Raw genomic sequence first — 20,660 nt, 5'->3', positions numbered from 1 at the left:
TTTCGGGGTGAAATGAGATATATAGTCCCTAAGTTGAAACTTTAAGTTGAAAGAGTTGATCGTAGTTTGACTTTTCTGTAGACGACTCCAGAATGGAGTTTTGACAGTTCCAATAGCTCTGTATGATAATTTTGTACTTAGGAGCGCATCCGGATGTTGATTTGGAGGTCCGTAGGTCATTTTCGGCTTGAATTGGTGAACGTTAGAATTTGAAGGTTTGGAAGCTTGAGAAGTTTGACCGGGAGTTGACCTTATAGATATCGGGGTCGGATACTGATTCTGGAAGTAGGAATAGTTATGTCATGTCATTTATGACTTGTGTGTTAAATTTGAAGTCAATCGAAGTTGTTTTGGTATGAATCGGCATCAGTTTTGGAATTCGGAAGTTCATAGTTTCAATGGGTTTGAATTGGGTTACGATTCGTAGAATCGACGTTGTTTGATGTAATTTTTGGCCTCGAGTAGGTCTGTTATGTGTTTTGAAACTTGTTAGTATATTGGATGGGATCCCGTGGGACCCGGGTGTGATTCGGATTGAATCCCAAATAATTTTGGACCTTAGGTATTGCTGAAGCACTGTTGTTTCTGGTGCAATCACACCTGTGCATTTTGGGTCACAGGAGTGGCCCTCGAGCCGCAGAAGCGAATATTGTCATGACCAGCTGGGACCATAGGTGTGGTCCATGTTTCGTAGAAGCAGACTCGCCAATGCGGGCAATTCATCGTAGAAGCGGATATGGCCAGGAAAGCCTGGGATCACAAAAGCGGACATCGTGTGCAGAAACGTGTTTTGTACGCAGAAGCGGAAGCGCAAAAGTGTGTTTGGTCCGCAGAAACAGAAAGTCCTGACTTAAGCGTGAACCGCACCTGCAATGGTTTCTCCGCAGGTGCAGCGTTGCAGATGCGACCCCTTGCCCGCAAAAAAGAATTCGCTGGGCAGAAATGTGATGACCCAAAAGGTCATCACTTGTTTTAGAAATAAATTCTATATTCTAAGGCCTTAAAACCTTCTTTTTGTCTCACCTCGAATTGTGTGCGCAGTCCGGGCATGTATCCAGAAAGCCATTATGTGAACATCTGTGAAAAATGATGAATTTTGCTTTTAAAACGAATTTAGGTTGACTTCGGTCAACATTTTGGGTAAACAGACCCGGACCCGTAATTTGACGATCCCGGAGGGTCCGTAGGAAAATATGGGACTTGGGCGTATGCCCAGAATAGAATTCCGAGGTCCCAAGCCCGAGAAATGAATTTTTGAAGAAAATTATTTAACTGAAATTCTTAGAGTTTTTGGAAATTTGAATGTAATTGAATTCGATGGTATCGGGCCCGTATTTTGGTTACGGAGCCCGGTACAGGTCTTATATGGTATTTAAGTTGAGCCTGTAAAATTTGGTAAGAAACGGACTTGAAATGATGTGAATCGGACCTTCGGTTGTTAAAATTTGAACTTAAGAGTTCATGAGATTTTTCTTTGATTTTGATGCTAAATTCATAGTTATTGATGCTATTTTGATGATTTGATCGCACAAGCAAGTCCGTGTGATGTTTTTAGACTTGCGTGCACGCTTTGTTTGGAGCCCCGAGGGCTCGGGTGAGTTTTAGATAGGCCTCGGAGTGAAATTTAGACTTAAGACATTTCTGGTGTGTTGCAGGTCTGCAGGCTTCGCAATTGCAAAGCCAGGCTCGCAAATGCAAGCCCGCAAATGCGAAATTTGTATCGCAAATGCGAAGATGGTATGGGCTGCCTTGGTCGCAAATGCGACGTATTTATCGCAAATGCGATATCGCAAATGCGAAGGGTCCCTCGCAAATGCGAAGGGGACAAGATTCCTTCAATGTCGCAAATGCGACAAAATCTTCGCATTTGCGAAGTCATCAGTTTCTGAGGGGTTCGCAATTGCGAACCTTATTCAAAATTGCGACATCAGAGACCAGTTAATTGAGATTTAGACGCATTTTCAGTCATTTTTCAAACCTTCTCAATACCTAAACACCTTTGGGCGATTTTTCAAAGACAACTACTCTTCCAAATCATTTGTAAGTCATTTCTAACTCATTTATTTCAATCTAATCCATCTTTTACATGATTTTAACTCAAAATCAAGGGTTTTCATGGGGGAATTGGGTGTTTTGGGTAGAACTTAGGATTTTCGAATTTTGGGGATTTTGACCTCGATTTGAGGACCAATTTCAAAACAAATTATATATTTGAGTTCGTGGGTGAATGGGTAATCGGGTTTTGGTTCGAATCTCGGGTTTTGACCATGTGGGCCCGGGGTCGATTTTTGACTTTTTGGGAAAAACTTTAGAAAATCTATTTTCATGCATTAGAATTGATTCATTTATTCAAATAGTTGACAGTTAAAAATCTATAACCAACTAATTATGTGTGTAATTAAAGGGGAAATTACCAGTTATGTCAGCCCATAAGTAAGTTAGTACAAAAATTAATCAATTCATAAAATATTATCAATATTAGCCAGTTAGTTGTTTGCAGCCAAAAAAGGTCAAAAGTTTGCTTTCTTCTGAGTGGGTGTTATTGGAATAGATTGAATACATTTTAAGGAGTGTAAATCTTAGTTTTGGGATGATTTGGTAGAATTTTGAGGTGGTTTGAATGAAAATTCGAAGTAGAAGATGAACATGGAAAAAGATGATATGTGTATCACATATGTATCATATTTGTATCACATGAATATCCATGTATACATGTGTGTGAGATACTGCGTGATACATGCTTGATACGTGTGTCGTAGAAGAATTATTTCAACTCGATTTTAACTACGGATTTTGATGCCAAATCACATCCAATCTTCCTCAAAATTTGTATATTGACTCATCTATATGTTTTCAACGAATTTCAACCATGCCCATTTCATCACCTTGTTTGCTACCTCATCCATGAAATTTTCTTTCCGTCTTGCATCTAATGTTGCGGATCACGCTTAAAAATATGGAAGGACGTATTTCTGTATGATTCTTAGGTAGAAAGAATCCTTATTTCTTTGGATTTTTAATTTTTGTATGTGCTTGGCTGGTTTTAGTAAGTTTATGATTAATGGCTAGAGATTGGTAAGTTAAGACTTGCTTATTTCTTTGGACATTCCCGTAAGATAATAATTTATCTCGTACCTTGCTTTTTCTTTGTAATATTACAAGTTTATTTTTTATACTTGTACAATACAATCTATCCAAATCTTATACTCCATCCGTTTCAATTTAAATTACAAACTTTCCTTATTAGTTCGTTCCAAAAAGAATAATGCAATTTCTATATTTGAAAATAATTTAACTTCAAATTTTTATTTTACCAATTTTACTTTTAATAAGAAGTTTTTGTAGCCACATAAATATCATGGCCCCATAAAGCTTTTGCCTCTTAAACTTTTAAGATCACATGTTTCAAAAATCTTTTTCTTTTTTTGAATTATGTCAAGCCAAACTATATTATCTAAATTAGAATGGAGGGAGTATATATCAAAACGACACCGTAGAATTACAATACATTAGGATACGACAACCATCCAACCAAGCTGTAATTCGCTAATTGAATTCATATTATATTATTCTATACTTCTTTTCTGGACGGCTTCTTTGATGTAACTTGTAAGGGCTAAAAACTTAAACTTTGGAAGAAGAAGTCTGCAAAGTAGGTTTGGACAAATCTAATTGCAGGGGTCTTGGGATCCCCGTCCAGAACTATTTTTTCCCGGTTTTTTTCTTTTTAAAAATTTTCTCTTAGAGCCCGTATGGACATAAGTATTTTTGAATTTTTTCTATTTTTTTTAAAATTAGTATTTGGCCATAATTTTTAATCTTCACTTGAAGATGAATTTTGGAATTTTTCGAAAATTTAGAAAACTTCAAAAAATTGTTTTTCAAAATTTTCACTCAGATCACTCACAAAACTTCAAAAACACTCATCAAAGTTATATTCATGCCGAAACACAAATCTAATTTCAAATACCATTTTGAGTTAAAAAAAATTCACTTTTTATTGTTGTTGAAGTTTTACGATTCTTATGTCTAAACGCACACTTAATCTTTTTTGGTGGGGGATTGGCTCATGATATGCAGCATGTCAGCGTCATCAAAGAATGAACTAGATTGAGCCTGACACGTTAGCACAACTTAAAATATTAAAATAAAGAAGTAAAAGTGGATCATATTCTGACAGAAGAGAAAATGTAGTTTAGTTTCATTAATGAATATTGAGCAAATTAACTTGGACGCCAATTACCAAATATGGTGAGAGATTCTAATGGGGTGTTTCCCTGTATCGCTTCTTAGACATACTAAGGTTAAACATAAAAATTCAACGTTAAGGTTAATTAAACACGAGTAGTATTTTTGTCACAGTAGATTTTTATTTGACAAGAGCAAAGGACAATATTTCATTAAAAAAAGTATATATATAGCGGTACTTTTTTGACCAAAAAATATAGATCGTGGTTCAAAAAATTAAATTTATACAAATAAGGGTTAATCTTAGCTAACAATAATATCCCTAGATGGAGTTCTTAAAGAAGCAACAAATACTATGTAGATATGTTCGGACAGTGGTGGGGATATACAATAAATAATTTAGAAATCAGAGGTAATAATATAACATTCAATATCAATGAATAGCAATAAATGGCATTTAAGTAAATAGAATGAATGAATCACCCAAGAAAGGATGGAATAAGTGGATGTTCTTTCTGGCAATGATGAATGATACATAATCCCTTGAATATTTGAGTTATTCTCGGATCTAGTGAAAAAGTATAGACAAGAATCCCAGTGAAAAGGTAATGTTTGTATCTTAGCAAATGAGATCTGATTCTCTTTCTCAAGTTAAAGTGTGCTTTTCACAAATGAATACCACATGTCCTCCATCATTGTGTCTTTTTTTATTTATAGGGAACATGTTCTTAAGAAACTCTAATAGTACGATTGCAGAGAATATCCACTAGAATATTCTCTTTAATATCCTATCTTGAAACTAGCCGTTATAACTCTGTCAAAGGTACTCGACCTCGGCCTCGACCCTTGTTGACACCTCGACTTCAGCCCCTCTTGACTCTTCGACCACAGACTTCGTTACTTCTTGGGCCATTTCGACAAACGACGACTTGGGAACTCTTCCCCTAGTAATATCTTGGCTTAAATATTCTAAAGATAGATTTTGACCAATACAGTTAGTCACTCCACTTATTGAAACAGGCTTCAGGCGGGTTCGATGAGCGAATCTTGTTCTTTGTGGTCGAACAATCGGGCGAGCTATGCAGGTTGTGGTGGCTGCAGGGAACTGGCAGCATGGCCCTACATGGGCCGCACATTTCAAATGCTTCAATTTTCCGGGGCGATTTTCTGGAATTATGTTGTCCACGAGTTAGGATGATGTCATGACGTCATGCGTCATTATGATGCATATTCCTGATGTGTTGCTTCGTTTAGCGTGTGACTTCTGATTAAACCTGTCGCTTCGATTCCGGCGCCAGTAATGATGAGCCATTTTTGGTTCTGGTGCCAAGACCTTTATAAATAGAGGTACTTGGACGCGATTTTGAGGTTTAAGTTTTCTGTTGTTTCGAAACCCCGTATCTTTCTCTTTCTCTTTTCTTGCTTCGAACTTCTCTTCTCTGTTCCAGTGATTTGTATTGTTCTTAACCCTTCCTCGTTTGATACCTCTCTTTCCTACATTAAACTATGTCTAACGTATCTTCTGAGTCTGGTGAGGGAAGTCATGTGGCCCCTTTGGCAGTGGTATTTCCCTCTCATGAAGAGGGTGTTCCTGCCACCGTTGAGGATGGAACCTTCCTGTCGGTGGAAGAGATAATTCCATGCAACCCTGATTCCATATCCGATTTCACCAAATCACCTGATGCTGAACCCGGAGCCTTTCGGTCAGTGATGAAGGTGAAGGAATTAGAAGAGTTTAAGGCCAAGTTTGGCCTTCCCAATCACATTGAGCTAATCCCGTCTAGGTGGGATACGGTGGAGATCCACCGTCCTGGGTATTGCGCCTTCTATGCCTACCCCTTCCAAGTCGGCTATTCCCTTCCTCTCCTTTCGTTGGTCGAGGAGTTGTGTCGTTATTACGGCGTTTGCCAAGCTCAGCTCGCACCGTACTTTTAAAAACTTATAAAGATGCTTGCCAAATTTGCCGAGGTCGAGTTGACACTTCGGCACTTAATACATCTGTTCGTCCCTAGCTTTTATAAGGGAACGATGTTGAATCTTCGCCACCCGATGGGGCAAGTTCTTTGTGGTGAAGATGGACGACAAAGCCAACCGTCAGCTCTGGTTCAACTTCTTTTTTGTCAGAACTGAGGACATGTGGAAAATGTCGACAGTTTTTCTGAGGCTTGGAATTATGCTCGTAAGTACCTAATTTCCCCGCTTGACGGGGTCGATCAGCTCCTCCCTCACATCATAGGGATTCGTGAATAGCCAAGTTTTTTCAAGAAGTTTGGTCCTGCTCTCCCTTCGATTGGTAAGTTCCTTTTACCATCAGTGTCTTAGCTTTTTTTTTTTTGTTTAACTTTGCCGACCTTTCCCTTTCCTTATGTTTACATAGCTTCGGTCGGGGGTCTTCGAGGAGGTCGAGAGCTCTCGCACCCTCGTTCCGGAAGAGGAAAGCAACTACATCCTCGGCTCCCGCCCCTTCTTTGACTGCGGCTGATCCTGCTTTTGTCCCGGTCCCTCCTGTTGCTGCGTCAAAATCTATCCCTTCTTCGGCCGTGGAGACTTCGGCCGTGGAGACCTCAGCTTCTCCCTTATATTCCCTTATAGACGAGAAGGACGAACCTTTGCCCGGTGATGGAGATTTGATGCCTCGTAAGAGGAGGGCCGTGGACGTCGAGGGAGAGAGGTCGGTGACCGCCAATGTAGGAGACAGCGGTTTTGTCCTTCAGGAGACGGCCACAGTGCATGTCGGGGAGAGCCCTGAGGCTAATCCTGAGGCTGTTTGTTTGGAGGATATGGATATATGACCTGTGGGGGATGCGGTGGAAGGCGTGGTAGGCAGTGGCGGCCCTGTTCTTCCAAGACGCGAAGAGGCCTCATCTTCTTGGGTTGCGACGGATGTACCTTCTTCGACTGATGAAAGAGGGAAGGTTATTTCTGAGGACGATGTTGGATCCGATTTCGACATGGATGTAGACGAGCTGAGGATGATCGACGAGGGGCTTACTCAGCTTGAAGTGAGGTTGGAGGGGAGTTCAAGGACTATTACGATCCCGATGGATCGTAATCTTCTCGTGGATACCGAGAAGATTATCCCCTCCCTTGTCCCTCTTAGTTTTGAAGTTGAGGGTACGACCCTCAAGACTATGAATGACAGTGACCTTTCGAATAACATTGCCGGCCTCGCCCTTCAGGTAAGTACATTTGTTATCTATTATTTTCCTTAAGTTTTTTCCTTTCGTAGGTCCTAACTTCATTCGTTATGCAGATGGTCGTCCTGGAGATTGAGAGTGATCGTATGGAGCAGAGGCATAAAGATATCTATGTGAAGTTGATAGACAAGTAATTCAGAGTCCTTAAGAAGTACCGGGAGCTTCGGTGTCTGCTCCGCAAAAGCAGCGATGTGTGCCAATTGAGGGATGACTTGAAAGTGAGGGACGAGGAGCTAGTGCGGATGGTGGTGAAGTTTAGCATCTTGGAGGGGACGTTAAGGAGCAAGGAGGAAGAGCTCGAGCTCAGCAACGGGGTCGAAGCCCAGTGCAGTGATCTCCAAGATCAGGTGGTTAGGCTGCGAGCCCAGCTTGAGGAATGTCAATTCAGGGCGGAGGCTCTTAGTGACGAGGTCGCCGAGAAGACGGAGGAGTTAGAGAAGACGGAGTCCGCTCGGTCGGAGGCTTTGAGAAAGGCAGAGTCTCTTGAGGTGGTGATCCGGACTCTCTATTTTGAGCGAGAAAATGACTTAACAGCGGCAAGGCTTAAAGAAGAGCGGCTTCTCTAGTGAGTTATTCGAGGAGTGGATTCCTGCCGAGGCCCAGTTAGATGTCTTTGGAGATTTGCATACGGCGGGATCTATTTTTGAGGCTGCCCTTGAAGATGTTCGTGTTAATGCTCGTGAAGCTCGAGTCACTTGTGGTTATGATCACGCTACACTTGAGGTCGGTGAGGACGAGGGGGACGAAGGTGTAGACCGGATTGAGGAGAATGCCTGCTATGATGCCGCATTATCCTGAGGGCGAATGTGGCGATGGTGAGGGTATTGATGGTCAGGGTGGCGACGCTGTTGAGGGCCAAGTTGGCAAGGATGCTAAAGGCCGTAATGGTGGTGACCAGTAGTTTTCTATTTTGATTTTTTGTGTATTTTTTGCAGCTGTCTTCACGAGCCTATTGTCAACAGTTTTAAGTATATGAAATATCAAAGTTGTTCCTTGCATCTTCTCTCTTCCTATGGTTTATTTTATGTACTTATGTATATTTTTGTTTCTTTGTTGGGATGTGGTCGAGGGCCGATAGGTGTTTGTTCGAGCAAGGTCGAACATAATCTTTCTTTAAATCGCGGCTGAGGGTCGGTAGGTGTCTGTTCGAGCTTGGTCGAACATAACTTTCGTTAAATTACGGCCGAGGGTCAGTAGGTGTTTGTTCGAGCTTGGTCAAACATAACCTTTCGTTAACTCGCGGCCGAGGGCGGGTAGGTGTTTATTCGAGCTTGGTCGAACATAACCTTTCGTTAAATCGCAGCCGAGGGCCGGTAGGTGTTTGTTCGAGCTTGGTCGAACACAACCTTTCGTTAAATGCAGCCGAGGGCCGGTAGGTGTTTGTTCGAGCTTGGTCGAACATAACCTTTCGTTAAATCGCGGCCGAGGGCTAGTAGGTTAAACAAATCTTTGCAAGAAAAAGGTGTGCTGACAAGCGTAAGTTTCTCGTTGCTTTGATATTGTTGCTTTGGTTACATACTTGGAGAAATTTACAGATTTTTGGGTGTTGGCTGGCGTTCCAGTCCTAGTCCCAGTCTATCTAATCCCTTCATTGGTTGACCTGGAGAGTATTTAGAGGTCGAGCAATGAAATGGTAATCACGACCCTACTTTCACGTACTTCTACTCGAAGCTTTCCTTTCATCACCTCGTTAAAAACCTCCTTGAGAAAACCCAAATGGGACAAAACCCAAGTGAGGGTAAAAAGAGTACGACTTGGGGGACGTTTTTTCTCTCAGAAGCTGAAGTATTTGAGGTGGCTGATATTCCAGTTGTTTGGTAGTAGCTTTCCTTCCATTGTCTCTAGTTGGAATGAACCCTTGTTCGCTTTGACTGTGATTTTGTATGGACCATCCAGTTTGTTCCCAACTTGCCTTCTCGGGGATCTTTGCTCGCTTGAGTTTCGGCTTTCAGTACGGAGTCCCCGACTTTAAGCAGCCAGACCTTTGCTTTCTTGTTATAATAATATTCTGCTTGTTGTTTTTGGGCGACCATTCTTATGTATTCCATGTCTCTTCGTTCATCTATTTCGTCGAGTTTCTGCCTTCTACTCTCGTCGTTACTCCCGCCGCTTTAATGAGAGTACCTTAGGTTGGGTTCTTCAACCTCGACAGGTATTACTGTCTCTATCTCGTAGACCAAAGAGTAGGGTGTCTCCCATGTGCTCATCTTCAGAGTTGTTCGATAGGCCCATAATACTTCTAGTAGCATTTTCGGCCACGGTCCCTTGACATCTTCGAGCTTTTTCTTCATGATGTTTAGTATAGACTTATTGAAGGATTATGCTTCGCCATTACCCGCTGTATGGTATGGGGTTGAGAGTATCCTTTTGATATGCATTTTTTAAAGAACTCGGTGGTTTTCTTTCCTGTGAACTGGGGTCCATTATCACAGCTGATTTCCTTGGGTATGTCGAATCTGCATATGATGTTTCTCTATATAAAGGTGATCATATCCTGTTCCCGTATTTGGGCGAATGCACCTGCTTCCACCTATTTAGAGAAATAGTCTGTTAAAACCAAAAGAAATCATACATTACCTCGCCTTGCTGGGAGGGGACCCACGATGCCCATTCCTCATTTGATGAACGACCAAGGGGAGGTGACCGAGTGGAGGTGTTCGCCTTCTTGGTGAATCATTGGGGCATACTTTTGGCATTGTTCGCATTTCCTCACGAAGTCTGCGACATCCTTTTTCATGGTGGGCTAGTAGTATCCCGCCCGTATGAGGAATCTGACCACTGCTTGATTGCCAGAGTGAGCTCTACAATGACCTTCATAAACTTCTTCGAGGACGCGCTGGGTTTGGTTCAGGCCCAAGCACTTTGCCAGAGGGCCAGCATAAGTCTTCTTATACAGGTCTCTATGAAGGAGATTATATCTGGCCGCTTGCATTCTTAGTTTTTTGGCCTCTTTTTTGTCGCCTAGGAGTGTGCCCTCCTGCAAATATGTGATAATACGATTGCGCCAATCCCAAGTTGAATTTATAGTTCTTACCTCGACTTGGTCTAGTAATGAGTTGGGGAGGTGGACTATGCTTTTATCTACGGTCATGATGCTTTTGGTAGCTACGACTAGTTTGGCGAGGCAATCTATTTCGGCATTCTGTGCTCGTGGAATTTGATCAAGCTGGTATTTTTGCAATCTTTGTTCCTTTATTTAAAAATTCTTTGTGACTTTGTTGACTACGAGCTGGGAGTCACAACGGAGTTTCAACCGTTTCACCCCATATTTGAGTGTTAGCCTTAACCCTGCAATTACGGCCTCATACCCGACCTCATTATTAGTCATATCCGAGAACCTTATGGACTAGTGAATTACTTCACCTGTTGGGACATCTAGTACAAGTCCCAGTCTGGACACTGATGCATTAGATGCGCCATCGGTTTATAGGACCCAGAATTCTTGTGTTTGGAGGGAAGTTTGGACGGCTTCCCTTTCGACTTTAGGTATTATTCTTACACTGAAGTCGGCTAGCACTTGTGACTTTATCATCGTTCGCGGCTGGTATGTGATATCGTGCTCACTTAGCTCGATGGCCCATTTGGCCAGCCTACCCTATAGCTTGGGTTTATGCAAAATGCTCCTCAGAGGAAAAATTATGACGACCGAGATAGGGTGGCATTGGAAATAGGGTCTAAGCTTCTGTAAAGCTACGACAAAGACTAGAGCAAATTTTTATTTTTGTGTGGTCTTTGTTCCTGTAGCCTATTTTGATATTATGATTCTAATTTTGGATAGATTTGGGGTGAGTTGAGGCCGAGTCGAGAGGCAAGGGCATTGCGGAGTAGAATTTTATCCGGTTTAAGGTAAGTAACGATTGTAAATCTAGACCTGAGGGTATGAAACCCCAAAATTTCGTACTGTTTTGATAAATAAGGTGACACACATGCTAGGTCACGGGCGTGTGGGCGTGCACCGGTAGGGATTGTGTCTGGTCCATCATGTAGTAACTGTATAGTTGCTTATTTTGATAAACTCTATATGATATCTATGTGTTTTAGAAATGAATCTCTGGTGAACACCATGAACACTCCCATTTCCAGTTCCTCTATAAAAAAATCTTCTTCCAGCACTACCTAAATCTGTCGGCGTTCATCAAGGCAGTTATGGTGGAATTATTAAATTGAGTAGGAATGACATACCACTCGATTCTTCTGTCCTAATTAAGTCTCTACAAACTTGATTAAGCAACCACCCACCAAGATAAGATGTATCCTTTAATTCACAAGGCTTAGTTGTAAACATGTTACGGCAAGGGAACCTCAAGGAGCTGTTAAGCTATAAAGGGAGAATAAAATTTTCCAGAGGACGTGAACATTAAGGCCCGCCAAAGCCTCCATCGGCAGCTCGTACCATCAATATGATCATAGGCGGTAGCAACGACGCCTCTATCAACGACGTGAATTTCACCACCACTCACAAACTCAAGCGGTATATCACCGGCGAACGGTACGACAGACTCGAAGAAAGTATCATCTTCGATGAGTCGGATGCCTACGGTTTGACTTTCCCTCATAATGATGCCCTTGTTATTACTTTACTCATTTTAGATACCAATGTCAAATGTATCATGGTGGACAATGGAAGCGGTGCATGCATTATCCATCCCCAAGTCCTTACCCAAATGAGGCTCGAGGATAAGATAGTGTCGCGCTACATCATGTAAACCGGTTTAATAATGCAGTAAAGTGAATATCCGAGGGAATTACACTCCGTATCTTGGCCGGCGGAGTAACTCTGGAGACGATATTCCACATCATGGACCAGGCCGCATACAATGCCATAGTGGGACGACCATGGATACACCCCATGAGAGCCATCCCATCCAACCTATACCAAGTAATTAAGTTCAGCATACGCGGAGAACAGCGCACGTCCCAAGAATGCTACTGCATCGCCTTGGATAGCACGACCATCCAACAGAAAAAAAGATAAAAAAAGAGGCATAGTAATCAATAGGGTCGAGGTCGAAGCAAGAAGAAACCAGGGATGTCATCATGGATCCCGACATGGTCGAGGCTGCAGGTTCGACCATAAACGACCTCGACCCTGTTCAATTGGACCTTAACGATCATAACAAGAAGGCCGATATTGGCTGCAAACTCTAGGAACCAAGTAAATTCAGTCAGTTCTTAATAGCTAATGCAAATTTGTGCGCTTTCAGCCATGCAGATATGCCAGGGCATCCCAAAAGAAAACGCCACACACAAGTTAAACATCGACCCATTGCACCCCCCAGTAAGGCAAGTCAAACGTAAATTCAACTCCGCCATCAACTACGCAGTCCGCGAGAAGGTGGAAAAAATATTAGAAAACGGCTCCATCAAGGAGTCAAAGTACCCCAAGTGGATTGCCAATGTAGTGATGGTCAAAAAGAAAAATGGAAAATAGAAAATGTACATGGATGTCACATACTTGAACAAAGCATGTCTGAAGGATTCGTTCCCGTTACCCCACATCGACTAGCTTATCGACGCAATATCCAGTCACAAACTATTCAGTTTCTTGGATGCCTACTCAGGCTATAATCAGATTCTCATAGAAGAAGAAGACTAAGAGAATACCACATTCATCTCCCACCAAAGAACGTATTGCTATCGGATCATGCCGTTTGGACTAAAAAACGCGGGGTCTACTTTATCAAAGGTTGGTAAACAAGATGTTCAAAGACCAACTTGGTAAGACCATGGAGGCATATAGACGATATGTTGGTCAAGTCCAAAAGTGCAGAGGATCACATCGATCATTTGAAAGAAACTTTTGACATACTCGGACGATACGAAATGAAGTTGAACCCGGAGAAATACATGTTTGGCGTAGCCTCGGGAAAATTCTTGGATTTCTTGGTGTCGTAGCAAAGGATCGAGGTCAACCCAAACCAAATCAAAGCTGTCGAGGGGATACCGGGACTCTTAACTGCCCAAAAGCAAGTCCAAAGATTGACTGGTCATATCGCTGCCCTATCAAGGTTCATTTCACGGTCGTCGGATAGATGCCACAAATTTTTTGGCGTACTCAAGAAGGATAACTGCCTCGAATAGACTTCCAAGTACGTCTAGGCTCTACGAGAACTAAAGGCGTACCCATCATCACCGCCCTTGCTTTCGAAACCCGAACATGGGGAGTGAATCCTCGTCTATCTAGCCGTATCCGAGGTAGCAGTAAGCGTAGTCTTGATTCGCGAAAATAAAGGTATGCAATCTCCCATCCACTACATTAGCAAAAACACTCGTCAATGCCAAGACGAGGTACCCACACCTCAAATTTCGCAATTGCGATGACCATCTCGCAATTGCGAGACCTGCAGCAGGGGTAAAAATACCAGAAAAACTGGTGTGATTTCCTACCTCCAACCATGCCCGAATCTCACCCGAGCCCTCAGGGCTCCACTCCGAACACTCACGCAAGTCCTACAACAATGTGCAAACTTGTCAAACAATCAAATCGCCTAATTAACACCTAAAACCACGGATTTAACACCAAAATGCATGAAATCCTCAAGAACACCCAAATTCCTATCTTTTCAACCGAACGTCCGAATCACGTCAAATCAATCCCGTTTCTCACCAAATTTCACAGACAAGACTAAAATATTATACCGAACCTGTACCGGGCTCCGGAACCAACATACGGGCCCGATATCAATGTGATCAAGCATTTTTCCTTTTTATTAAACTCTTAGGATTTCAATTTAACAATTTTCAATAAAAATTCATTACTCGGGCTAGGGACCTCGGAATTCGATTCCAGGCATACGCCCAGGTCCCATATTTTTCCACGGACATCCCGGGACCGTCAAATCACAAGTCCTGGTCCGTTTTTCCAAAAAGTTGACCGAAGTCAAACTTTGTCTTTTAAGAGAATCTTAAAGAAACAATTAGGCATATTTCACTCAAAACTCTTCCAACTCCCGAACTAACCGTCCCCGCAAGTCGTAAATTAGCTAAAGCAAGTACGAAAGGTTTTATTTAGGGGAACGAGGTTCTAAAAGGCAAAACGGCCAGTTGGGTCGTTACACTACTAGTTATTGATATAACCGCACCTGCGGCCCTATAGTCGCAGATGTGCTTTACTTTTTTTTATCCAGATACTTCAACTTGTTCAAAATCTATATTTTAAACCCCTCTGACTGTGTGTGTATCTCACTTGCTTGACGTGGATGACACAACATATTCCATGTCATTTTTAATATTTTATCTACTAAAAACACTTATTATATACTATTTCCTTAAAGAAAAAGAAAAAGAAAATCAATACCTCAACCTCACCTCTCTTCCCTCAAATTCACAGAGTTCTTCTTCCTTGTCCATCTCATATCCCTTCTCCATTCACAACCAGAAGGTGGAGGGGAGAAGAAGCCGGGGAAGGGAGAAGCGTACATCACCAAATAGTTTTCAGAAAATAGTTGCCTAAAAAAAACCTTCCAACATCATAAATTCTTCATGAAATCTATCAACCTAGACATTACAATTCGAATTGTAAATTGAATCATGAAGCAACTTTAACTTAGGATAGGACCCACAAAACTACCAATAAATAGAACTAGTAAACGTCAATAATGCTTGACAGTAACATGAAGCTTAAGAATGGCTCTGAGATTAGGAATATCAATAAAGTGAGTTGTCATAATGCCATAACCTTTAAAAAATCTAAAAAAAATCGTCCCTGAAACAATTGAGATTTCCCTCTCCTTCATTGCAAAAAGATCAGCACCTTGAATCTCCAAAGTACTCCCTTTGAATTTCCCATCAGCGAAAATTACAGAAAACATCAAGTGCAGTCCCTTACCATCTAACTGTGAATTTATGTACATGCCTTGCGCTCTACCAATCTCTTTGGACTTTGGATCTGGACCTTCAGTTACTGGATCATCCATTGCAACCATTGTTGCATCCCTATGCCAAATGCAACTTCTTTTAAAAAGAAGAAGCAAGTATAAATTCCAGAGCGTATCAGCGATGAAAAGTAGGAGGGGAGAAGCGTACGGGGGGAACGAAAAGGGAGGAGGTGTTGTTGGGTGGGGGGGGGGTTGACGAAGAAGCGTACTGAAGAAGCGTACTGGGGAACAAAAGGGGAGGGGAGTGTGCTGAGAAGGTGGGTGAGTACAGTGGGAGTGTTGTTGGGAGGGGGGGGGGAGTACAGTGTGGAAGAAGAAGAAGAAGCGTTGGGGGGGAGAGGGGGAGGGAGGAACAAAAAGAGACATATATCTTTTGTTTTTTTCTTTTCTTTTTTACTTATTTTAATGACTTTTCTTCTTATTTTAATAATTTCTTGTTCAAATGTTCATATTCACGCTCATTATCCGCGTGAATCACACTCACTTTGTCCAGCTCAACCATTATTTTGCCACATGTGCTTGGTCAATGGTCAGAGGGGTTTAAAATATGAATTTTGAACAAGTTGAAGTGTCTGGATGAAAAAAAGTAAAGTAGAAGGACCGACATGACAAAGTGGCACCAGTATAGGTGCCATTTAGGCTATTCTGCCAAGAAAAAAAGAAAAACTATTTTCTGAATCCCGATCCCCACACCTACCCAACCCTCCCTCTCCCTTTCTTCTTCTTACCAAACAAATCAGTCATCGTCCCACCTCCTTTTTCTATTTCGCACGTTTGTTTTTGGTTTCTAGAGCTAACTATTTTATTGTTGTAATCTAATTTTTGTTGGTTGTAAATTGTAAATCTCTTACCCAACTGAATCTACCAGTTACCCGCCGTCGCCACCCCCTCCAGCCGCTGCTGCCCCCCTACACCTCACGTTTTTTTAGTTTTTTAGTTCTAACTTTTGTGGTTGTATTAATTTTTTTGGTAGAAGAGAGGGAGGGAGAAGAGAGGGAGGGAGGGAGAAGATAGAGAGTGATGGCGATCTCTATTTTTTCCGGCAAATAAGATAGCAATGTAGCGGGTGTTGTTGGGTTTAAAGAAAAAGAAAGGGATGATTGTGGTGATGGTTTCCAGATCTGAAAGAGATAAAGAAAATAATTATTGCAGTGGTGGTGGCGTCCGGTGGTTGATGGTGGAGGAACCGGTGGCCAAGAGAGAATGGAGAAGAAGAGATTTTAAAAAAAAAATTGGCTAGATATAAGCCCTTCACGCGCTGCTTTTAGGTGTATTACATACACTATGCCATGTCAGCAAAAAGTGTTTAATATGAACAATTTTAAATAATATAAGTGTTCAATTGAAATATAGCTTAGATAAGGTGTCTTGAGAGGAAAATCTGGACAAATTTAGGGGGCCGCATATGATTTTGGCCTTCTATTTTCTATTTCCTTATACGATCCATTTCAAATTATTTCATGTCTTTTCTTAATTATATCCATTTCTATTTTATATTTTTCTTAATTATATTTATATATGTATATAGTAGTTATTTTTATATTTTAAAAATTTACTCCTTCGATATCGACAAATTTTGTAAAAAAATATTTCCTGTTTAACTAGTTTAGTATAAAATGGAGCGCAAGCTAACATTTTCCAGCATAACCTGCTAGCTTCCTCAATTATCATGAGTGCTATCAGCTATGCGCCAAACTCTAGAATCGTACCAACAAAATGGGATTATTTGACGAACTAACGATTGCCACTTGTTATTAATTTCTTCTTTTTTCTTTCCTTCTACCACTTAAATTCTCAAAACCTTGTATTTTCTTCATGTAAGTTGAGAACTCGTCCCATTATATTTCTGCCAGTGGGGCTCTGCTTTCAACTAAAAAAATATACAACACAAAATGTCTACCATAACTACCCTTGTTTTTTCACCCTTAATTCAGTTTCCTAAACCCAAATCATTTTCCACTTCTAAATTGAATTTCCGTAGTAAATTCACTTTCTTATCCCGTGATAAAAAATACCCATATCCCAATATGGCGGATTTAGTAAGAAGTCAAGCTAGTGTAGGTGATGATGGAGTGGGTGTAAAAATTGGAGGTTTTGAACAAGAAGCTTTCATTGATGGGTCCTCAATTTCTGCTACTGGTGGACTCAACGCCACTCTCAATAAGTTGGTTGGTTTACTTTCTTACCATTTTAACCGTTCGTACCGTTTCTTGATTTATTTTGTGCTTACAATGTTATTGTTGAAAAGAAAAGAGGGAAAGATTGTTCTTTAATTTGACTATTTAATTGAGGTGAATTCTTGGCATTTCTAGCTGATAAGTGTTTGAATTAAATGTTTCTAAGACAAAGCTATAGTTTGATATAGGTTGATTGGAGATTTTCCTGATATGTTACAGAAAAGAGTTTAGAATTCTTATGTAGAAGTTGGTGTGTTTTGTAGTACCTTCTTGCTACTAGCTCTAATAAATTGCCTTGCATTTAGCAACAAAAAAAATAAAAATTAAATTTTAGTTTAATGTTTAGTTACCCAGGCTACAAAGTAGTGACTAGTGAGTTCTCATTATTCATCTTTTTTTGCTTGTTCACGGAAAGTTTAAGCTGAAACTGGAAGTAGTATGGCCTTATGGAGCATGTTTGATGCTGAATTTTGCTTTAACATCTGGAGTTGTATAAAATTAGAAGACCTTGTAAAATTACCCTGATAGAGTCCAGCATCTGCAACCATATTGTTGTTCATTTTATTACAAGCCCCTGATTCTCAACACGAGCTACTCATTAAGTTTTGGAATAACTGAACTTGAGAATATTATAATGTATCTATTCTCATGATAACATAAAATTTAAATCTTTTAAATAGAATCTGCCTGCACCCTAGGAAGTAGACTACAACTGGTTTACCAGTTTTGGTGTTAGGTTGGGTTTTGGTCCTACAAACTCGCACATTTTTTCAGCTAATGTTAAGCTTGTAATTTCAAGTCATCGAGGGTGCTATCTGATATTCTCTGACCCTCTATATGTGATTAATGAAAGAATACATTCCATGAAGCTGTGATCTTTTCTGTAATGTCGTGTAAAAGACTTTCAAATTAACTCTATCATTTGAATCATCATGCTTTCTGGAAATGGAACTATAAATTAATGATACGTAAAGCGTTCTAATTTCATAATTACCTTAAAATGCAGAGTAAGTGGCTGGTGGCTGCAGTTTTTGGTATAATCTTCCTTTGGAGGCATGACGCAGAAGCACTTTGGGCTGCTTCTGGTTCTGTTCTGAATGCCTGGCTCTCAACTGTACTGAAGAGAATACTGAACCAAGAGCGACCCGTTTCTACACTAAGATCAGACCCTGGAATGCCATCTTCTCATGCACAGTCTATCATCTATGCAGCGACATTCTGTATTGTCTCAAGTAATTTTCATAGCCAATTGCTTAGATGGAGGGATTATACTTGATTTTAGATATTCTTCATATCTATCACATATTCCCTGTCAGAACTTCCTAGAAGATTTTAATCAATCAATTAACTGATCTGTACGACTTTTCTCCTTTGATCATGGATATAATAGAATGTGAATTGCGTCTAGAAAGGGACTCATCCACGGTTATAGATCATTACATAGGTTTTTAGGCAATAGTTAGATGTAAGTGGGAACCTAAGTTGCTCGGACACGGGTGCGGGTTTCGGACACGGTCGAGATCCAGAGGTCGGATCCTTCAAGATGTAAATTATAAGATTCGTGGACACGGATCCTAGTACGGGTGCGGGTATCCGGCTAAAAATAATTCAAAAAAATAAAAACATAAAAATATTTCTAAATTATGAGAAATTTTGTGGAATATTTACGTATAGCTCGTAAAGTGTGGATTTCTTCTTTATTCTCAAGTAGATAAGTAAAGGATTGATTTCCTAGATAAGGTATGCTATTTTCCTGCACCTAAACTGACGTGTCAGAGCAACTTAGGTGCGAACTGTTCAATCATGATTGAATCTATAGAATAAATCTGCTGTAAAGTTCAGTATCTCTTGCAATACATACCAGTACTAAAGCCTGAAGAGCTAAGCTACAACAATATAGTGCTCAAAATCTTCTCATCTGTTATCAATCTACATGCATGCTTAAAGTTTCTCTAGTAATACATTGAAACTCTTGTAAAGAGAGTCGAAGATGCACAAGCCAAACGGCTTGACAGGGAACTCTATGTTCATAATATAAGGTGAATAAGATACTAAGGTTTCCAGGCAGTCTACAAGCTTTTAACCTAGCAAATTATAATCCTAATTTGGCCTTAAAAAGTGAGACGCAGTGCTGAATTTGCACTCTTTCTTCCCTTTATGTGATAATTGTATGTGATTGTGTTGCACATACTTAAACTTTATGACTCTTATTGACATTGATACGACTCATAGTATGTTCAGATAGTACTGTGCCTGTACAAGCAGCCCTTCAAATTAATGTTATCATGATGCGTTAAGATAACTTCTGAACTTGATTAACCTGTCTGCTACAAATGTTCATGTTCACGAGTGCTCTTCTACTGTCATAGATTCAGATTGAATTTATATCGCCTCAGATATACCTTAGAACAATGTGGTTCTTATTTGATGAATAAGATCACTAGAAAGGACACAGGGAGTTTGTGCCTTGTTTGACAGTTCAAGTTTCCTTTTCTTGTTTGACAAATTTTGTGTGCAGCTATGGCGTTAAAACTACCTAACCTCTGATACATCTTTTCTTTTTGTTTGTCACAGTAGTAGAATATTTTGGGTTAAACGGAATCACCGCAGTCATTAGCGCACTTATCTTTGCAATTGGCTCCTACTTTGTAAGTGTACAGCCGAACCTTTATTTAGTTTGTTTTTGTCAAATTATTTCATATGCTTGCAGAGCAGCTGGCTTCTGCCTGCTTTCAACCAATTTTCTGCACGAAACCTTAGTTTAGTTGAACTATTGTAGCCATAAATTGATATGCTCGTTGCTTTTGTTTGTGCAGTCATGGCTACGGGTTTCACAACGGCTTCACACAACCAGCCAAGTAGCCGTAGGTGCTGTTTTAGGATTCTCTTTCTCCGTTTTCTGGTTTTGGTTGTGGGATGCAATAGTCCTGAAGGCATTTATATCCCACTTGTGGGTTCGGCTTATTATCGTTCTTGGCACTGCCGCCATTTGTGTCAGCTTTCTCCTATATGTGGTTCGATACTGGGTTCTTGAGGAAAACTGATTCTTTATAAAGTGAGAAAGTAAACACTAACATTGATCATTTTAGAGCAACTAATTAACCATACAAAGCTTATAATTTCCACGCAAAATTTCTTCTCAACTTTGCTTATAAATGTTCGTTTGCTATTTCTGCCCATTGTAGGATTATGGAAATGTCATTTGCTGATACTCGGTTTCC

General features: G+C 40.6%; 2 protein-coding genes across 3 annotated transcripts; one reads left to right on the top strand and one right to left on the bottom strand.

The window, feature by feature from the left end:
* Positions 1-14,977: 14,977 nt before the first annotated feature.
* On the bottom strand, positions 14,978-15,310 carry LOC109210730 (dirigent protein 1-like). The gene has a single exon (XM_019374186.1). The coding sequence runs from the start codon at positions 15,308-15,310 to the stop codon at positions 14,978-14,980; it is 333 nt and encodes a 110-aa protein (XP_019229731.1).
* A 1,627-nt stretch (positions 15,311-16,937) lies between these two features.
* LOC109210735 (lipid phosphate phosphatase epsilon 2, chloroplastic) lies at positions 16,938-20,571 on the top strand. 2 transcript variants are annotated; one of them, XM_019374192.1, is made up of 4 exons: positions 16,938-17,430; positions 18,446-18,671; positions 20,017-20,087; positions 20,256-20,571. In XM_019374192.1, exons 1-4 carry the CDS (start codon positions 17,155-17,157, stop codon positions 20,481-20,483), a joined length of 801 nt encoding a protein of 266 aa, XP_019229737.1. In that variant the 5' UTR covers positions 16,938-17,154; the 3' UTR covers positions 20,484-20,571. The 2 variants fall into 2 exon arrangements, with proteins under 2 accessions (XP_019229737.1, XP_019229736.1); XM_019374191.1 differs by having other exon boundaries at positions 16,939-17,430; positions 20,014-20,087.
* The last annotated feature ends 89 nt before the right edge of the window (positions 20,572-20,660 follow it).

Source organism: Nicotiana attenuata, unplaced genomic scaffold, assembly GCF_001879085.1.
Source record: "Nicotiana attenuata strain UT unplaced genomic scaffold, NIATTr2, whole genome shotgun sequence".
NCBI classification, from domain to species: domain Eukaryota; kingdom Viridiplantae; phylum Streptophyta; class Magnoliopsida; order Solanales; family Solanaceae; genus Nicotiana; species Nicotiana attenuata.
The sequence above is the reverse complement of the archived record's forward strand: the minus strand, read 5'-3'. Positions and strand labels throughout refer to the sequence as shown.